Consider the following 19,832-nt stretch of genomic DNA (forward strand, 5'->3'; position numbering starts at 1 on the left):
CAGAACTTCATAGGCTGTTGAAACCATTTGCAGGTGTGTTTGAACAGGGGTACATCAAAAACTGCAGGACAGCAGCTCTCGAGGACCGACTTTGGACACTCCTGGTAAATAACCAAAAGTTAAAACTTAAAGATTTTTCTCAAAAGTGGGATTGATGGACACATCCTTAAGTGCTTTTTTATAATCATGGCATTCTTCAGCTATATTTTGACACAGAAGTTTGATAAATTATAGTAAAACTGCTAAAACGTGGCTTGATTTGCCCCTTCATCTCAGCCAAATCAGATCAGATTAATAGTAGCTAATTAATCTGCATGTTCTGAAGCTTTAAGGTGAAAAAGATGAACTTCTGCAATGTTGAAAATTCATCTTTGTAGTTTCACATGAACTTCTTTCTCTGTCTTTCTGTGTCTTTTCAGGCAGCAAATGAGCCAGTTTTTGTTGTTTCCTCACCAAAGCAGCGGTCACAGTTCTTTTTTTTCCAGGCGGACAGGTCGAGTTGAGGAATATCGTTGCAATCCACTCTCCTGTTCTTATCTGATTTAAGAATGAGGGGATTGCGGGTCACAGACTTAATGCCCGTGTTGTCACAAATGATTCTGGACAAAGTTGCTTTGGACAGAGCAGCCCTCTGCTCCGCGGTGAAGACACCTGGATTATCATACCAGAACCTGAAAATTTTAAATGTTTCATTTATTTTATTTTTTTTGTCAACACAAATCTGAAATAGTAATTCTGTCCTTTGATATGAATGTATCTGTCTGAAACTAACCTGTCGCCCTTGCGGATGTTCCTGAACTGTTTTGCAATAAGGCAGGCGAACAGAGGCCCCACACGGCCCCCATCCACAAATGGCTCTGAAACTCCTCCAAGCCAGACATCAATGTTATCAGGTGTCCCATAATGCTCTATCAGCTTTTTCGCCAGGTTGATGTTGTTCAGAACCTGGCCCAGTTCTTCCAAGGTACTGGGCTGAGACAAATCACAGAACTTGCGCCATGCATTGTAGCCTGGATGAGGACACAACATGAGGGCAAGAAAGATAAGAAAAATAAAAGCGCAGATTAGATGAAAGTGTTGAAATAAAGTGAAACATGAACCTGGCAAGCCATGGTCACGGCCCCTCTGCATGTTAAGAGAACTCAAGTCCAGAGCCACACGACTCAGAAACTGGAACAATTTATCTCTCAAAGACTCCACCATCATTGCATCCTGAGTGTTCAGCTTAGCTGGACTGCACATCATGCCCCGCAGCAGAGGGTCAATTCCACCTGAAAAGTCAAATTTACTTAGTTAAGAATTAAATGGACAAAAAGTAGGCTGTTTTGAGTGCAACTCACCCTCATGTGTGATTCTCCAGGGGGTGAAGAAGGCTTCGAACAGGGGGACACTGGGATGCTGAGGATCTTCTTCATATTCATGATTCAGTCGGGTACAAAATTGCTGGACTGTTAAGTGGGCAAAGCGAAATGCTGCTGTTCCAAAAACATTGGAGATGCTGGGATCAACATGGGGGTCATAGTCAGTGTCATCATTAAGCTTATTCATTTCTTCTTCACCCAAAAGGTGTGGCAGATAATCTCTCCACAGAACAATCTGAGAACGGAAAAAAAAAAGAGAGAAATGTCATGTCAAGGTGACAGAACTATGGTGATCAGTTGGCCTTGCCCTCTGGTTTTGGTTTCATAGTTTTTTATGTTTTTATGCATGACAGTTTTATTTGCTGTGAATTTTATGTTGTGGGCAAGGTCACTGATTGCCAACTAGCCACAGCTGGCATTCCTCCTCCCTGCCACTAAGTTGGCAGGGAGTTAATTGGCCAATGGGGAACAGGTGTGAAGGAGGTTTTTTAAGGCCAAGGCGGAAGAAGGATGCGACGAAGGCGCAGAAGGAGAATGTGACCAATAGGGAAGGCAAGCAGCTTGGGCTGCGCTATTGTGATGGGCCTCATAAGGACTGGTGCCAGCACCAGGAAGCAAGGAAAATGCCAGCGGGGACCTGAGGAAGACGGTGGCTCGTGATGTGGAGCGTGTGTGACAGATCTGGAGATGCTGCGGACGCGTGGGGATGGGAAGAGGATCCCGTGGTGGAGCTGGAGGCGACAAAGGAGCCAGCGACAGGACGCGTCGTTGGATCAGCGGAGAGGGAGCGACATCGCAAAGAGACTCCACTAAAGGGCCATGGCTGATGACCCTTTTTAGCTCACTTTGGGGACGTTTTTTTTCTTTTTATACAAAGGTTAATAAATACTTGCGGACAAACTTAAATCTCTTCTTGCATGTTCATATAAAGTGCTCCCCTTAGAAACCAAAGTTGGAGGTTGATTACCTCGTGACATGTCATGCAAGTGACTGTGCCAAAAAAAATACGACTGCTTGCTGACTCCCAGGTGTCTGTACCTGTGAATAAGCACTCATAATCTTGCGAGCTTCCTGGTAGATCGTCTCGCTTTTCCATTGTGGATTCAGCCCCTTCAGCTGACGAGCCAGGCGGTTGTGCTCACGCAAGAACAGCGTGTGAATGGCGGTCAGGCCGATGTTTTCGTCAGCACGAATATCACCTGCACAGAATGAAAGCAATTTAATTAAACATTTATGTTTGGAGTCTCTTTCTTTAAGCTGATTTAAAATGAGGACTCTTACTGTTAGGAAAAAGTCATGAATACGTTTAAAAAAAAATGCTAAATGGACACTAAGTGCCTCCCTTGTGGATGTCAGGCCTTCATATCCTCACTGAGTCCGCTTCTGAGTATTTGAGCAGAAACATGCACATTTGTGACCCGCTGGAGGTCTTTCTGTCAAACTCTGGCAGTGCTCCTGCTTTTCCTCCACAATAGTGCAGAGAGTCCTGCAGGGTTGTTGTCTTCCCTTCCCCAGCTCCCTCCACGTCTCCTGGTATACTGGCCTGTCTCCTGATAACTCCTTCATGCTGTTAACACCGTGCTGGCAGATACAGCAAAGCTTTTTGCCACAGCGGGCACTGATGTGGCATCCTGGATGAGCTGCACTACCTGAGCTACTTGTGTGGGTTGCAGACACTCCATGTTACCTCTAGTGGGAAGGGTGCTGGCAAAATGCAACCATCTCTAAAAGTCAGCCAGAAAGGATGAAGATTTGGACCACCACCTGCAGGACCATTTATAGGGAATGTCTTGCTAATTGCCTCTTATTTCCACCTGCTGTCGCATTTGTGCAGCAGCAGAGAAAATGATTCAAAATCAGTTACTTTCTAACTGAATGCGATGATATTCTAAAAGACATGGAAATAAAGGTTTGTTTTTTTTAACAATTTATATGACAAATGTGATTATTGTGTGCGAGAGTGCATGCTCAGAGGAGACGAGGGAAGGAAAAGGAGAAAGTGGTAATGCAGGACAATGCTGGACTCACTGGAGAGAGCTCAGAGAAGACTAGGATGCAGTAAAAGTCTTTGAGAGGCACCAAAGTGCAAAAAGTGCCATAGATCAGTAGTGCAGCTTTAAGAATTTAATAAAATATTTAAAGCAGTTCAGACCTAAAGGTGGATTTAGTGGCTTTGTGCTTTAGAAATCATTACCTCGAGGGGTCAGAATAGCACCAGATGTATGGAGTATGTTTTCTGTTCAGAAAGAAATTATGGTTCAATTTGTCCTGTATGCAAAAGGAGATCTTAGAGAAAGGATTAAAACTTATTTACTCTGAATTTGGGGGATTTCAGCAACTCTTACGGCTGCTGATCAGATACTTCTGGTTTATTCAATTCTGTTAAGATTCTTATGAAAAAAAGACTTTTCAACCATGCTGATGCAGAACTTGACAAGTTCATTTTACAGCAAGGAAACATCTAAAACCTGCAGTACACTGGCCCTAGAGGTCTGGAGTTGCTGATTTCTGCTCCAGGGATTAGAAACTGCAGCTGTTTATGAGCTTTCCAGTGGTACAAAGTACTATTACCGTAAAATGTACTCCATCCATGTATTGTTCTATATGTCCATACACAACCAGTACAAAAGGGCTTGATAAGTGGTATTTTTCTGTTCTGGTTAAAGACAATTTTATATTTTCAACATTTTTTGACAATGAAAACTAAAATTCCGGATGACTAACCTGCAATGAAACAAGGCACCTCCACAGCGTTGGCATCATTGGTGACTGCTCTGCGAGTAGCACACATCCGTACCTGCATAGGGTTGAAGGGCAGCAGTTCACGGCCGTGGTCTCTGTAATCTGCGTTGACTCTCAGCAGGCCGTGCCTGCCGCGAAGAAATGAGGCAAATTTAATTTCCGAGCCGTAAACCTGTCCCACATCCAGGAAGGCTGTGATTGCATTGATCTGCTCTCTTGTGTTGGGCTCTCCTCCAAAATTGTAGGCTGAGTATCCTGTTCCACAAACAGAAGCAGATCTAAACATGGGAAGGCAGCTGTCTGGGTGGGATGGCAGGCGGGGGTCACCCGGAGGGATCTGTTTGCAGAAAAAGCCAAGTTTGAGCTGATGAAAACCTGAAAGGTGAAATCAGCATCTAACATTCTGGTTTGAGCTTTGACACCAACCGGTATGGGAAAACATGGCTCAGTTTGCTTGCAGCTCTTCTGACAGTTAATCCCGTTGCTGAAGGAGCGGATGCTGGGCGAGGAAGGCGTAAAGGTGAGGTCGTGGTCAGTCCACTGACCAAATATGGTGAACAGTAAAGTCAGCTTATGATCATTGTCTGTTTGTGTTGCCTTTATGATATTGTTTGACACCTGTCGCACCTGAGAGGGGAAAGGAATAGTTTAATATTAAATCTTGATCAAAATCTGCGTGTAGGCCTATTAATGCCTAACTGCAATGCCACATGTACCAATGGGAGCATGAAATTGTTGAATTTTCGGTTACTATCCCATCCTTTTGGCTGGGAGATGCCGTCATCATACTCAGGAGGCAACCACCGGGTGAACGGCGTGTTGGAGGCTCCAAGGCGAGGGTTTTTCCTGACAACAAGCAGGAGAACCACATGTTAGGAGACATTCCTTAAGAGAGGTTACAACGGTCACTGACAGATCAATGCTGACAATTCAATGCTCAGAAACTGTTTCCTTAGTAAGGTATCTACACAGATCATAGTTCAAATGTACTAAAAGAAAAATTAGCAGTCAAAACTATATTTAATCTAAATTCAGGTTGTACTTACAGGTTGTTACAGACTCCATTGATTGTGCGGTACTTCTTGATGTTTCTCATTTTGTCACACTGTGGAGCTCTGGTGCGAGCTGCACATCCAGTTATACGGGTAAGATGCATCAATTGTTCCTCAGAAAGCAAATCTGACAGACACATTTGGTAATTATATTTTATACAAGCACACCACTCTACCCACATTGTAAAACAGAATACCCACAGGAACACTGTGAAGTTTAGTGCTCCTGTAATGGTCAGCAGTATAAGATCTCACAGAGATGAAGATAATAGTTAACGTTGATTGTCTGTCTGAGCTGTTCATAAGCCTTTTAAAAATTGTTCTTTATAATTAGTCGCAGCATCTTTTCTCCTTACAGAGCTTGACTTTATGTGTAGCCTGTTACATTTATTTGTACTAAATAGTACATTAGATACAGTTGTGCTCGTATGTCTTCATACCATTTCATTAAAGAAAAGGCTGAATTTCCAACAGTGACTCAGATAATTGGAGACTTTAAAAAAAGAACAATAACTAAAAATTTGTTTTTTCATTTAATTGAGTTTAAGAAAGAACAAACAAACCAAAGAAATTGGTCCTGGACAAATTAGAGCACTTTTCTGTTGAACAGTGGGACAAAATACCTGTCAACAGGTGCAGAAGTCTGACTGAGAGGAACAGAAAACACCTGACTGGAGCGGAAACATTAAAGGATTGTTCAACTAAATATTAGTTTATTAATCATGTAATATGTAATAAATTATCTTATTTGTTTGCTTTTTAAAAAAAAAAAATATTTCCATTGAACCAGAATTAGAAAATAATGTAATGATTTTCATAAAATCTTTATTTATTACTTTAGTCAATTTCATCTTATTTTACAGGCAGATGTTTTTTTCCCCTTCTTTAATGAATAAATATGAGCACAACTGTAAAAATAGATCATGAGCTAACAAATTTAAAAATATCAAATTTTCCGAAACAGATCATATTTCTTTTCCAAGATGAAGAAACTTAGATGAAAATTTTATGATCTGACTGCATTTCCTACAGCAGGCTAAGATTCAGTGAGAATATCAGCTACTACTCTGGTTGAAACTTCAAATTCAGCTTAGTTTTTATGCTTAACTTTCAGACGGCAGCACAGAGGAGTAAAAAAAGAACATAGACAAAGATAAAGAGAGAAATTACGGTAGTCCGCAGGAAAAATAGCAAGATAAAGCAGGTGATGTAGTTCTCAGAGAGATAGTTATAATGCACAGACTGCTTCACCCACATGATTCTGCAATGTACTGATAGAAGCATGTTTTGTAGAAAGGGTAGACATCTATTTTATTCCATATCTTGTATAGCTTTTGCACATGTGCAAGTGTCTGCACAAAACAGACGGGACTAAAGTGAAGTGACTAAATGTTTATTTCTAGTAGTACTTCTGAGCACATCTGAGTCGTCAGAAAAACAAAGTGAGCGCTGAGTGTTGTGTCTTAGAGTGAACCCTGCATCCTCACCTGTTGCATTCAGAGAGCGTTTGTGCACATGATGCACCTTTTCGTGGATCAGACGGAGGGTCTGTGCCATGTAGTCTGCAGATCGCACAGCTGAGCGGGTGTCACCACGGGGCTGCTTCAGGAGTCGAAGAACATCGTGGGGTTTCACTACATCCCTGCGGACTCGCCTCAGACTCCTGGAAGGAGAAAATGTCACATTCTTTAACAACAATAAACTCTGAACTGCTGATTTTTGGATATTTTGTCATATCTGTTTAAAAGACAGCTTTTCATCACTGATATATGCAAGAATATTTGGACAAACTCACTCTTCTCTGGAGTACTTGTATGCATCGTCTACTATTTTCTTTGCTTCGTCAAAGCAGTGCTGAAGAAAAGGATCTCCCAAATATTCCTCTGAAAAGAAAAGTAAAGAAAAGCCAAACTTTTTAAATAAAAAAATCAATCAGACTAACCTGTGGAAACCTGTCCGTGGTGTGGATGGATCGACCTGTTGGTTTGGAGTAAACATGCACCAGGCTGATGACCAGGAGAAGAAAGACAGAGAAAAGCATCCCTGAAACAAAGTCAGTATTATATTTAAAAAAAAAAAAAAAAAAAAGACTTCTTTTAACATAAAAGCACCATCATTAGCTATTTTTCCACCTGTCTTTTGTGCAGGTTTCAGATGCTGAGATCTGAGATCGTCACCCTCCTTATATCCACTGGATCCACCTGAGGCCTCGCCCCCAAGGCAGAGGAGGTGTGAGTGAAAATATTTCCTTTTTCTCTGTGTTTGTGCTGCTGATAATGCTTCTTCTTTCTTATCAGCTGCTGCTTTTTAATAAATGGATCTGACAAATTACTTAGATTAAAAGACAAACAGATGAATGGTTTCTCGTACAACTTCACGTGCGAGGAGAGGTGTGCAAAGACGTTAAAATGTCTGTAAAATTTTTAGTGACTGTGCAGAATGTGTGTTAATCACAACAAAAAAAACAAGTAAATGGATAATAATAAATAATAATTAAATTGTAAAATGTGAAATGAAGACTGTTACAATTTGTTTGTCCTTTTTTTTAAAAATATAATTTGAGGGCAGACCTGAGGAACACACAACAAAGGCACCAACCTGTGACACAGCCAGGAAGCCCATGACTTTAGTTTTTAAACTTAAAACTTGATTTCCTAAATTTAATTTGAACTAACTTTTTTTCTTGTCATTACAGGCATAAAGATTACAGTATGTATATGTGACGTAACTTAGAGTGGCTTCATAATGACAATAGATAGATAATTGTATTTTTTTTACACTGTACAATCTGCTGTTGTTAATATTATCTCTTTATTTTTCCATTCTTTTGCCAAAGCTTTTGTCTAAATCCGTATTATTTTCCAAGTGCTTTAGTAATATCTTTTAGTTTTTATTCATTTTATTGATAAAAAGTAAACATAAAGGCATAAATTAAACAATAAATAAAATGAAATAAATGTGGAAACATGGAGGAAACTAGACATCATAATAAAATATGCAGTAAAAGAGATGCTTATAAATGAAATAACTAAGTTTACCGCAATGATAAAGAGGACCAAAAAATTATACTTTTCAATTTTTATAGAATATCTGTATTATAAAAATATGACATACTATTTTATAAAATTATATAAATTATTCTGTAGTTCTGGAAGAAGAGCAGCTGGCTTGCAACTGGAAAGTTGAGAGATTGATTCCAGGCTTCCCCTGACTATGTGCCGAAGTGCCCTTGGGCAAGACACTCAACCTGAAGTTGCCCCCTGATGTTCTCATCAGGCTATAAATGTGTATGTAAGTTACTTTGGAGTTAAGTGTCTGCTAAATGACTGTAGAAGAGAATAAACATTTCTACAGATCAAATATCTAGAAAGATAAAGCAAAGTCTCACATTTTTGTGTGCATAAAAAACAATTAATATTTTAAGTATGTTTATACACTCCCTGAGATAGATAGATAGATAGATAGATAGATAGGAAGGCTGCAATTTCCTTTGCAATCAATTCATTGGATGGCAGCCTCAGAGCCTGGGACTGAATGAAAACAAAACTGTTTAAATAAATAGATAAATAAATAAATAAATGGGCTTTACAAAATAGATGGGCTGTGCTGGGGTTTGCTTAGGAGCATTCAGAGCTGATCATGCAAAATGATGACTGTTGATAATGATCCGCCCAGAACGTCCTGTATAGGGAACAGTGATGAAACAATAGCTTGTGTCAGAAAAGCAGCTTCTTCAGCGATACCGCAATAATAAGGAACAGCACGGGATGCTATTCCTGCCCACAAAAGAGAGAAAACACATTGAAACTGGAATTAAAGTCTCTGTTGTTTCTGTTGACATGCTGTGCATATTGTCTCCAAATGTGGTTTCTGTGGGCTGTAGCAAAACATCCTGAGCTTGTTCTTTCCATGCAGTGGCAACCGGAAGGCTGATTAAAAACACCAGATTTCCCACATATCAACCTGCTTGTACAGAACTTCATCCTGTCCCGAAACAAACTGCTCTCTCATATCAACTTTGTGCTTGTTGAAATCTTTCTCTGAAGTAACAGGTCATCATTTTTGCATGCAACATGCTGATTCAGAGAACTCTTACAATATCAGTAAGAAGAGCAACACTCACTTTGATAAGAGATTGTCAACTGATGATGTAATTATTGTGTTTTAGCAATTGCATTTTTGATGCAGTGATTAGCTAAACCAGGTGGGATGTGCCTAATTAAAACAATTTGTCTTACCCTGGAACGTCACTATGACTTCCATGTTTGCAATACCGAGCTCAGATAAGCAGGCTTTATTCCATAAAACAGCCCAAACCTTTGACTTGCTCTAAGTTCTAGTGATGCTGCACATTGTGTTTTATGACATAAATTAGCTCAACATCCGTTTCTGTGACAGATTAATCAACTGGAACCAAGCTTGGCAGAGTCAGTCTCTAAATAGTCCTTGTTATGTCTTCCAAATTCGGTAAAAACACGTCCATGTATCAGTGTTCAGCAATTTTTTCATATTTTCAAGTGAACTACAACTTCATTTCAGCTGTATTTGTTTAGCACCCCTTCACAACAATGTTGTCTCACGGCACTTTACAGACTCATCAGTTCAAGTCAAGTCATCATCAGCCTAATAGAAACCAAATGATCGCATCGAATCTTGACTTTGATCCAATCCCCCATCCAGAGCTGCATGAGGCGACAGTGGGAAGGAAAAATGACCTTATAACAGGAAACCAAACTTCCAGCAGAACCCGACTCAAGGAGGGCAGCTGTCTAACCTGGACAGTTGGGCTCCGTACATGCAGACGCCAACTCAGGAGATGCTTGTCTCCTAACTAAAAATTTGTTAAAAAGGAAAGTTTTCAGCTTGACTTTAAAGGTACAGAGGGAGTCTGCCTCCCGGACCCACAGTGGGAGCTGGTTCCATAAAAGAGAGGAGCCTGACAACCAAAGGCTCTTCCTCCCAATGGCTTTTAAATTAGCAAAAATCTTTAGAGGGTCCTAATAAAATTACAATGATCTCAAATAAAAAATTTAAAATGCAAATATTTTATCAAATTCTTAACAAGTTTAAAATTTTTTGTGGAAATTTTCAAAAATTCAGCAAAAGTGACACCCCAAAATAAGACAGAGCTTGTCATTTCTGATTTTTTTTTTTTTTTTTTTTTTTTTTTTGAGGCAATGTTTTGAAGAGCAAGGAAACATAACCAAACACACACACATACACACACACACACATTATGGTGTCCAGGGACTCAAAAGGTTACTTTCTTTCACATCTGCTTCGAGTTTCATTAAAAAAATCAACAATTTGTCTTACACAGCTGAAACAAAATCTGGTCATTTTTATTTACTTTTTCTCTCCATATTTTTAAGTTAAACCCACTTTTTTCACAATTTTTTCAGCCATTCCAGCCAGAAGCACAGTGGCGTTAGACCCCTGCCCATTTCACATACACGGTGTCCTTGAGGGCCACAATCCTGCAGGTTTTCTATGTATCCCTACTCAGACTGCATCAGGTTAATCAGTCATTGAGCAGAACTTCAGTGCTGTTGGATCAATTTAACGGAAGCCACAAACTCAAATAAGGACAGACAGCAACCCCACCCCCAGTGTAGATATAATAAATAATAATAATAAAAATAAACAATTTATAAACATAATAATATATGAATAAGATAATAATAAATAATAATATTATTATTATTATTATTAATAATAATAATAATAATAATAATAATAATAATAATAATAATAATAATAATAAATAAACAAGATAAAATATAAAATGAATTAAAAACATCTGACTACAGTAACGTTGACACAGTAAGAAATGCTAAAATTTCTTGTTTCCCTTTCAGCTTGTACCTCTGAAAGGGTCGCCACAGCAAGTCATGGCACGGTTGAATGCTTGGCACATGTTTTACACCAGATATCCTTGCTGATGTAACGCTTTCCATTTATCCGGACTTGGGAACAATCGTGTCCCCCCTCTGGGTTGCAGCAGTATACGGGAGCAGGACTCAAACCACCGACCGTCAGGTCACATGACAAGTAGCTCTGCCACCTGAGCTACTGTCACCCATTAATAAATGTTAAAATTTCAAAGAAAAAAAAATCTAATTTTATTAACAGGCCAACTAAATAATTCAGAATAAATACTTGACTTTCTCCCAGTTTTTCTTATGTTGAGCTTTAAAGGATTAAAGGGACATTCTGTCTTTTTTCTCTTTTTGAAGCAGGTTTGTGTGAAGCAGTAGTACACATGTCCAACATATCAGCTGAATGTTCATACAGTTGTTGGATTGTTTGAATAGTTGGACAGTTTATGTCGATCAATGTCATGTTCTTGTATGTCCATTTGGGTTTAAACCAGCAGTATTCAAAGTAACATCTGATCAGTAGCCGGATGCATCAACCAGCGAGAATTTTTTAGGTTTAGGATGTCATGTGTTGAGAAGGGCTCGTGCCACAAAGATGCTCTGATGAGTTAAAGATGTATTTATTTCCAAAAAAAAGGACAGATGAAAAATGCTGGAACAGGGGAAAGCACTTCCAGAACGATACTGGAATGGTGATTCGATGGGTAGAGCAATATGCCTTGGTAATGGTGGGAGTTGCACAGCTGTGGTTGGACAAGCCGAGTGAGTACAGGTGAAGGCATGATGTGATGTTTAATGGGTTTTATTGGTTTTAGTTTCCTGCTTTATTTTGTAGTTTTCCTTTATTTCAATGTTTCCTGTTCCTGTTGCCTTTCCGTTCATTTAGCACACCTGGACTCAGTTCATCCAGTTCACCTGTGTCTTGCTCTGTTCCTCAGTATTTATAGCCTTTGGTTTCTGTTCCCAGTTGCTGGTTAATTTTGTTAGCTTCATGTGTTTGCTTTATGTTTTAGCTTCTTTTGTTGGCTTCATGTCTTAGCTTCTTGTGTTAGCCTCTTGTGTTTGTTTCATTTGTTTGCTTGTTTGCTTCTTTGCTTCATGCGTTTGCTTCATGTGTTAGCTGCATGTGTTAGCTTCATGTGTTCTCGCCATGTGTCTGCTTTTTTGCTTCATGTGTTTGCTTCGTGTATTAGCTTCTTTTGTTAGCTTCATGTTTTTGCTTCATGTGTTTGCTTCATGTGTTTGCTTCATGTGTTAGCTTCATGTTTTTGCTTCTTTTGTTAGCTTCTTGTGCTAGCTTCATGTGTTTGCTTCTTTGCTTCAAGTGTTTGCTTCTTTGCTTCATGTGTTTGTGTCATGTGTCTGCTTTTTTGCTTCATGTTTTTGCTTCTTTTGTTAGCTTCATGTGTTTGCTTCATGTGTTAGCTGCATGTGTTCTCGCCGTGTGTCTGCTTTTTTGCTTCATGTGTTTGCTTCGTGTATTAGCTTCTTTTGTTAGCTTCATGTGTTTGCTTCGTGTATTAGCTTCTTTTGTTAGCTTCATGTGTTTGCTTCATGTTTTTGCTTCTTTTGTTAGCTTCTTGTGCTAGCTTCATGTGTTTGCTTCTTTGCTTCAAGTTTTTGCTTCATGTGTTTGCTTCATGTGTTTGTGTCATGTGTCTGCTTTTTTGCTTCATGTTTTTGCTTCATGTTTTAGCTTCTTTTGTTAGCTTCATGTGTTTGCTTCTTTGCTTCAAGTGTTTGCTTCTTTGCTTCATGTGTTTGTGTCATGTGTCTGCTTTTTTGCTTCATGTTTTTGCTTCTTTTGTTAGCTTCATGTGTTAGCTGCATGTGTTCTCGCCATGTGTCTGCTTTTTTGCTTCATGTGTTTGCTTCGTGTATTAGCTTCTTTTGTTAGCTTCATGTGTTTGCTTCATGTGTTTGCGTCTTTGCTTCAAGTGTTTGCTTCTTTGCTTCATGCTTTTGCTTCTTTTGTTAACTTGTGTTAGCTTCATGTGTTTGCTTCTTTTCTTCAAGTATTTGCGTCATGTGTTTGCTTCTTTGCTTCAAGTGTTTGCTTCATGTGTTTGCTTCTTTGCTTCAAGTGTTTGCTTCATGTGTTTGCTTCTTTGCTTCAAGTGTTTGCTTCATGTGTTTGCTTCTTTGCATCTTGTGTTTGCTTCATGTGTTAACGTGTCACATTTGCGATTTAAAGACGTCCTGGTTCGTCATCCTGCCTCATTGTTCTGTACCCTCACCCGTGACAATTAGAGGCATGAATAGAATTTAAAGGAAACATGGTATTTATTTACACTCATGTTCCTCTTAGAAAGACATATAAGCTGAGACATATAGTGAAAGTTGAATGATTTCAGCCAGCAACATTTTCAACAACACAAGGAGCAAACGCCAGACTTTTATTGCAACTTTAATCTTTCCAGCATTATATTACTTCAAATTAATTTCTCCAAAGGTAATCAAGTTATTGATACAGCCCATTTGATTATAATGACAACAACATTCTGAAATTTTTACAAGTTGTTTTTTGTTTCAGGTCTGAGCATTTGCATGTTTGAAGATAATTTACATAAACATTCAGCCCCACGACATTTTGTGACGCATCACTTGGACCATGTGCATAATACTGACGTCACCACATCATTGAAAACAATGACAGAACAAGATATGTGTTAGACTTTATAAAAATGTTCGTAGTATAAAGTATGTGTAATGTGTGTGTAGATGTGAGTGCATTAACATATTTGCATATGCTGCCTGTAAACTCCTTTCTAAAGATTCCCAAATCCTTCACCAGCCAAAGTCTACTTCAGGAGGTGTGATGTCAGAGTTCGCTCCTGCGACACGTTCGATACACAGTAAACTGTGAAATGATCGTTTTACAGATTAAAATGGAGCATTGTTCCTTTACCACACACACATAATAGACATAACAGTATTTATAGATGCTGGTGGTTTACATTCATGTATGTTTTATGGTTTGAACACAGCTTCTCTGCAGAGAGATCATGCAAATTCAGTCATGGCTTCATGAACGGATTTTGATCCACACAGCTTTTTTGTTGTTTTCTTTTTTACAGATGAAATCCACCTGTCGAGGTGTTCAACAGACTCCTGGTGTAAAAGTCCTTATATTTTCTGTCCACATCATCATGTACTGACACATCGAGGTGTTTGTAGCACAGTTGCAGGTTTTGTCGTGGCAGTAGGCAGCAGATAACTCATATTCAAGGCAAAATGCTTAAATTATTTATGTTCCTTGATTTATTACAGGTGGTTAAGCTTTTATAATCTGAAAAGATAAAGATTCGTAAGATTTCACAGCCTCAGTGCTGCAATGTTTTTGAATTTCTGGGTCAATCAAGGCAAATGAATCAAATGTAAAAGGAAAAAAAATCTGTTTTCTTTTGTCTCGTTCCCTTGCAGATACCAAATCTGTGTCACTGCATGGTGAAGATTACAAAAAACAGCAGTAAACACTGTGTTAGCTGTCAGTCGTTTACACCTAAACCTAAAAGATGCTTTTCTCTGAAGCTGCCATGTAGCACCAACAGCCAGCACAAACCCACTGCTGAGAAACAACAATGTAATCTTGTCACCATCTTCCCATCAACAGAGAAGCTGAAATTAAGCTTCAACCGGTTGTTTGTAGCTGTTAAAAGGCATTCGGGGAAATGTATGAAGAAACATATGTGGCATGTTGATTAATAAAAAAATTAATTACAGCACTTTACATCAATGATGATGATGTTCCAACATCGTAGAAGGATTTATGAGGGTTAATCTGTCTCTTGAATTGGAGCTTCCTTTGATCTGCATAAGAACAACATTTTGATTGATTTTCTTCTTAGATTTTCATTTGAGAGGACATGTGTTGTCGCCGTTATTGCTGTGATGTTGCATGTTGCAGGAACTCCTCCATCGTCTTGATAAAACCAGCTCCATTCTGTTTGTCTCTGAAATATTGTGTTAACGGGAGATTTTTGATCATGTACACCGTGGCCTCTGTATAAGGTCTAATGAGGTAACTGCAGCTTTGTATTTATCTGCATTAAACATGAGATCTTCAAAGCTATGGCAATTGTGTACAGTGTAACAGTCTTTGTCTACTTATCTTTTTGTTTTGCTTTGTGTTCCCTGGAATACCAGGCAGTTTTATCTGTGTGTCTTTTGTGTGTTTTCTCTGTCAGGTTGTTCTGCACACACTGTCTGCTGTTATTGCTTTGGTGATTCACACATTCAACATTCAGGCAGTTGTTTCTGATAGGAGCATGAATCTGCATGTCCGGCTTTCAATCTTACAGAAGCACATAACCCCCACTTGTAAAATAAAAAATATTAGCAAAGTATTTTGTCATAATTAGATTTAAAGTCACATATATTGAGATTTAAAATTATAATGATGAGATTAAAACTCATAGTTATAAGGGTAACACTTTAAAATAATGGTACAAATCATATATTTAAATAAGGTGTTACTCATGATGAACTAATGTATTTATTAACCATGAATTCCTGTTGCTCATCATGAACTAATGATGATCTCAACATTGATTCATATGTTTACTTGATCCTTAACTGATCAATTAGTCAACATTAGTTCACTGTTAATTCAACAATATGATGATGTATTTGCCAGCTTAAATAGAAACATTCAAGACTAAAAGAAACACTCAAACACTCAAAGAAGTTCGTTTGGGTAAACATGGACGTAAAAGCACCTTGAGTGACTATTAATAAAGGTTTATAGTAGGTTTTTTGTTTGTTTGTTTTGTTTTGTTGTTACTAAAACAGCTATGTATTTAATATAAAGCATTTCCTTAATATACCAGTGTCTTATCTTTATTAAATGCACTGCATTTATACAGTGATATTAAAACCCTAATAATCACTCCAAGCACTTTCACATATCCATGTTACCCAAGTCAACTTATTTGAGTGTGTCTTGCTTTAAATAAAATTTTCAAAAAAGGAGCAGGGAAATAGATGATATACTTGTATCTAAACTGGGAAAATTTGTTAACATATTGATGAATTAACAGTAAACTAATGTTCATCAATTGATCATCAATTAGGGGTCAAGTAATCACAAGAATCAACATTGAGATCATCATTAGTTCATGACGAGCAGGAATTCATGATAAAGTCTTCATAAATTAATGCAAGTTCATCATGAGTTGCACATTAAGTATATGATTTGTACCATTATTGTAAAGTGTGACTGTTATAAGATATAAAGCATAGACTGTATATGAAGAGATATCTTTCATATAAAAAATATATAATAAATATAAAATACATACATATATATATATATATATACATATATATATATATATATATATATATATATATATATATATATATATATATATAATTTTAGAACATAAAAATAATATATGAAAATAAATAAAATATAAAGATATCTTTCATATACGGTCTATGAAATAAAGTCATCATGAAATTTTTCAAAGAGTAATTATGAGACAAAAAGTCAGAATTTAGATAAAAACTTCATGTCAAATCAAATCAAAATAAACTTTATTTTTTTAGCACTTTTCATGCCACGAGCAAAACAAAGTGCTTTACAAGATAAAATCAATTCATAAGGATAAAAAGTTAATGAATGTTTACCTCATAATACCTCTTCTTATTTCATAATTGAATTAAACTTCATAATCATGCCTTTTAGTCTCATAATTATGACTTTTAATCTGATTATTATGAGATTTTGATCAACTTAATTTAATTTACAAGTGGAGAGACTGGGGCTCCCATACAGACTTGTTTGCTTGCTTTTTGTGATGTTTAAAGTGTTTGCATGCTACAAGAGGAGCCACTGCGTGTCTTCAGCGACTAAAGTCATAAAGAAGTCTCCACGCAGGAGCCGTTCCTGTGGAAAGATCTGTGATTGTGGCAGTTCTCGCTGCAGTGGACGATGAGCACGGGGTAGCAAAGGGCATCATCGTAGTCTGGAGGCCCCTCGTCGTCTGTGGTGAGGCGCTCTGACAGGCAGCGGGTGTTCTCGCTGGGACTCTCCTGGTCCTCCAGGCTGCCGCTCCTCCAGAAGCAGCTGCGCTGGGAGCCGTAGCGCCGCGCCAGGGAGAAGCGGCTGCCGCTGAACGGGATGCGGGAGCTCGCGCCTGTGCAGATGCTGAGCGCGCTCCTGGAGAACACCGAGGAGCAGCTGATGGCTCTGTGGCAGCGCTCACAATTCTGACGAACCCCACTGAAGCTGGATGGGCACTGGGCTAAATCCATCAGCCCAGCTTCAGAGTAACTGGGAACCAGTTGCTGATTGGAGCGGATGTGCCACTCCAGCTCTGTGCTGTCAATGGTGTTGACGCGAGGGATGCGACGCCAGTATGGGCGATCATCACACGGTGTCACGGGGAGGTAATCATGCCCAAAGAGCTTCTCGACCCGGTAGTGAACATATGCTGTGCGGTACTCGGTGAAGACTCTGAGAGGCCAGGAGAAGGTGAGGAATGACGCAAACCAGAAGACGTAGTGGGACAGATACCAGGGGTGGTGCTCTGGATCCGACAGCACCATGACGTACTCCTTCAGGTCGATGTTCTTCAGGTGCATGCCCTCTCTGGCTTCCATGTAGTCATCCAGGCCCTCGTTGTCCGTGAAAAACCTCGCTCTTTGCGTGAGATAAGAATTCTCTGATTCCACATTGGCGAAACTAAAGCACTTTGTGAAGCGCATCTTTGTGAGAGGAGACTTCTCCAACCCCAGCAGCTGTTTGGAAACATCTTTGACCCCACAGTGGCTGTAATCAAATTCAGCCTCCGCCACGTGGGTGTTGACACGTTCATGATAAACCTGGGTGCTGGTGTACGCATCTCCATTGCGGTACCGCGTGACTTGTCGTGTTCGCCTGACATAGTGGTAGCTGATGGCCTTCCACCAGATGCAGGGCTTCGCTTGCTGCATCCTCTGGATGCGCTCGTAGATGTTCTCCACGTCCACTTTGTGCTGCAGCTCATTCTTCACGTGACAGTGCCAGCACTCCACGAGATAGACCAGGTAGAGCATGCCCAGCAGGGCCAGAGGGATGTAGATGTAGCCATCAGAGCAGGGGCTGTCGTGGTACATCATGGATTTCCCTTTGAAGGCACTGTCAAAGGTAAGGCGGGTCACCTTGGTAACGTGACACCAAACCATCGCTCCCACGCAGCCGTACATGAGAATGGACAAGACGAGGCATTTCCAAAAGCTCTCCCGACATAATGACTTGCTCAAAGATTGCTTTAGGGGTCTTTGCTGTTGGATCAAACAAAACAAAGCAAAGAAGTGACAAAAGATTATAATAAAAATCTACGATCACGTGTCTCTAAAGGGCTTGCTGACTTCTGCAGGAGCTTTTTTTTTTTTTTTTTTTAATAATGCGCATCAATAAATCGGTTCATGCACTCAATGAGGGATTACATGAAAGATGCAAAAGCAAGGACGACGTTTCTTATCACGTTGCAGGTGAGATATTTCAGGCCCACAGCAGATGAAAGGTGGCAGACAGGTAAACTACAACACATGCCCTTTGTAATATATAGCCTGGCATTATCAATGCAGGTCATGAGTTTTGGATTAATGTCAAATAATGAGATTTATTTTACTACTAAATCCCAGTAGGTTGGAATAATTCACCTGCAGCGACTGGTTGTCTTCACAGCATTAAAGCTCTGCGACACAAAATAAACAACCTAACATTCCACATAAAAAGCGCATCTTATTTAAAAAAAAAAAAGCCAGGATCATACCTCCTCCCTGGTGTCTTCCTCGAAGACGGTGGTCGTGCTGCTTTCACTGGCCGTGGCCGCCGCCGATGCTGGAGGAGACATGGTGCCGGGCTGCTATTGATAAATACCGACAGGGCGTGGAGTGGGAAGAAGAGGAAGAGCTTTCACTACCTTTGCTCTGCCTCTACAGCATCTCTCATCCGAGACGAGCTACAGCGTTGCATCTGCTGTCATTTCATGGCTTTTCTTGTCAGACAGAAAAGCGGGATGATTCTGCAGGAAAGCCCGCATCCTGCACGCTTCGCTGCGGCGTGCTGGTGGATCTAGCTGGATTAGCTGCTCGTCATTACCGGAGGATCATGCCCAGCCACTCAGGGCCCGCTGCGGATCCATCAGGAGGGGACGGGGGTCTGGTGGAGAGAGTCGCTGTCCATGGTGCTGACTGAGGCAGGTGTGTTGTTGCAGAAAGCTGCCGCTTAAAGGGAAAGTCGCAACCTAAAACTGGCACAGCCTGACATTGGTTATTTGGACTGGTGAGATCAACGTATTTAGAAAAATAATAATCTGTTTTGTGGTTTATTTGAATAACTTCTTATCAGTCTGATCAGCAACTTTTTCAGGTGCGTTAATTTGCATTTTTTTTTGTCTCTTTTAATAGGTTTTCGGTCAGTGGATTGTTTGTGATGCCTCACTCACATATCCTATCACATGTTTATGAAAAGATGATAAATTTATGTGAAAATGTGAATTTATACAGCTTAGATTAGACACTTTTATAAAGTTCTGAACTTGACCGTGACAGTGAACAGGTACCAGTTCAGCCAGTACAACTGGCTGTAGTAGGGTCCAGAATAGTTTTTAAAATCAAACTCATAACATATAAAGCTCTTGGTCTTAGTGCCATTTAGTTTATTTTATTTTTATTTTATTTAATTATTATATATATATATATATATATATATATATATATATATATATATATATATATATATATATATATATATATAAATTTATTTTATATCAAAATTTTATTTATTTATCTTATTTTATTTTATT

The 19,832-nt window shown here is 39.3% G+C and overlaps 2 protein-coding genes across 2 annotated transcripts; both read right to left on the reverse strand.

Annotated features, from left to right (window-relative positions):
- Positions 1-54: 54 nt before the first annotated feature.
- On the reverse strand, positions 55-9,418 carry LOC306772742 (eosinophil peroxidase-like; the record flags this gene model as incomplete). The annotated part of the gene is made up of 13 exons (XM_079262344.1): positions 55-101; positions 454-671; positions 773-1,010; positions 1,101-1,271; positions 1,341-1,596; positions 2,400-2,560; positions 4,086-4,440; positions 4,530-4,730; positions 4,820-4,949; positions 5,150-5,282; positions 6,643-6,818; positions 6,951-7,038; positions 9,394-9,418. 13 exons carry the CDS (start codon positions 9,416-9,418, stop codon positions 55-57), a joined length of 2,199 nt encoding a protein of 732 aa, XP_079118470.1.
- A 7,475-nt stretch (positions 9,419-16,893) lies between these two features.
- LOC306772363 (transmembrane protein 151B-like) lies at positions 16,894-18,878 on the reverse strand (the record flags this gene model as incomplete). The annotated part of the gene is made up of 2 exons (XM_079261806.1): positions 16,894-18,303; positions 18,798-18,878. 2 exons carry the CDS (start codon positions 18,876-18,878, stop codon positions 16,894-16,896), a joined length of 1,491 nt encoding a protein of 496 aa, XP_079117932.1.
- Positions 18,879-19,832: the final 954 nt, after the last annotated feature.

Source organism: Telmatherina bonti (genome assembly GCF_933228915.1).
Source record: "Telmatherina bonti genome assembly, chromosome: 22".
Classification (NCBI taxonomy): Eukaryota; Metazoa; Chordata; class Actinopteri; order Atheriniformes; family Telmatherinidae; genus Telmatherina; species Telmatherina bonti.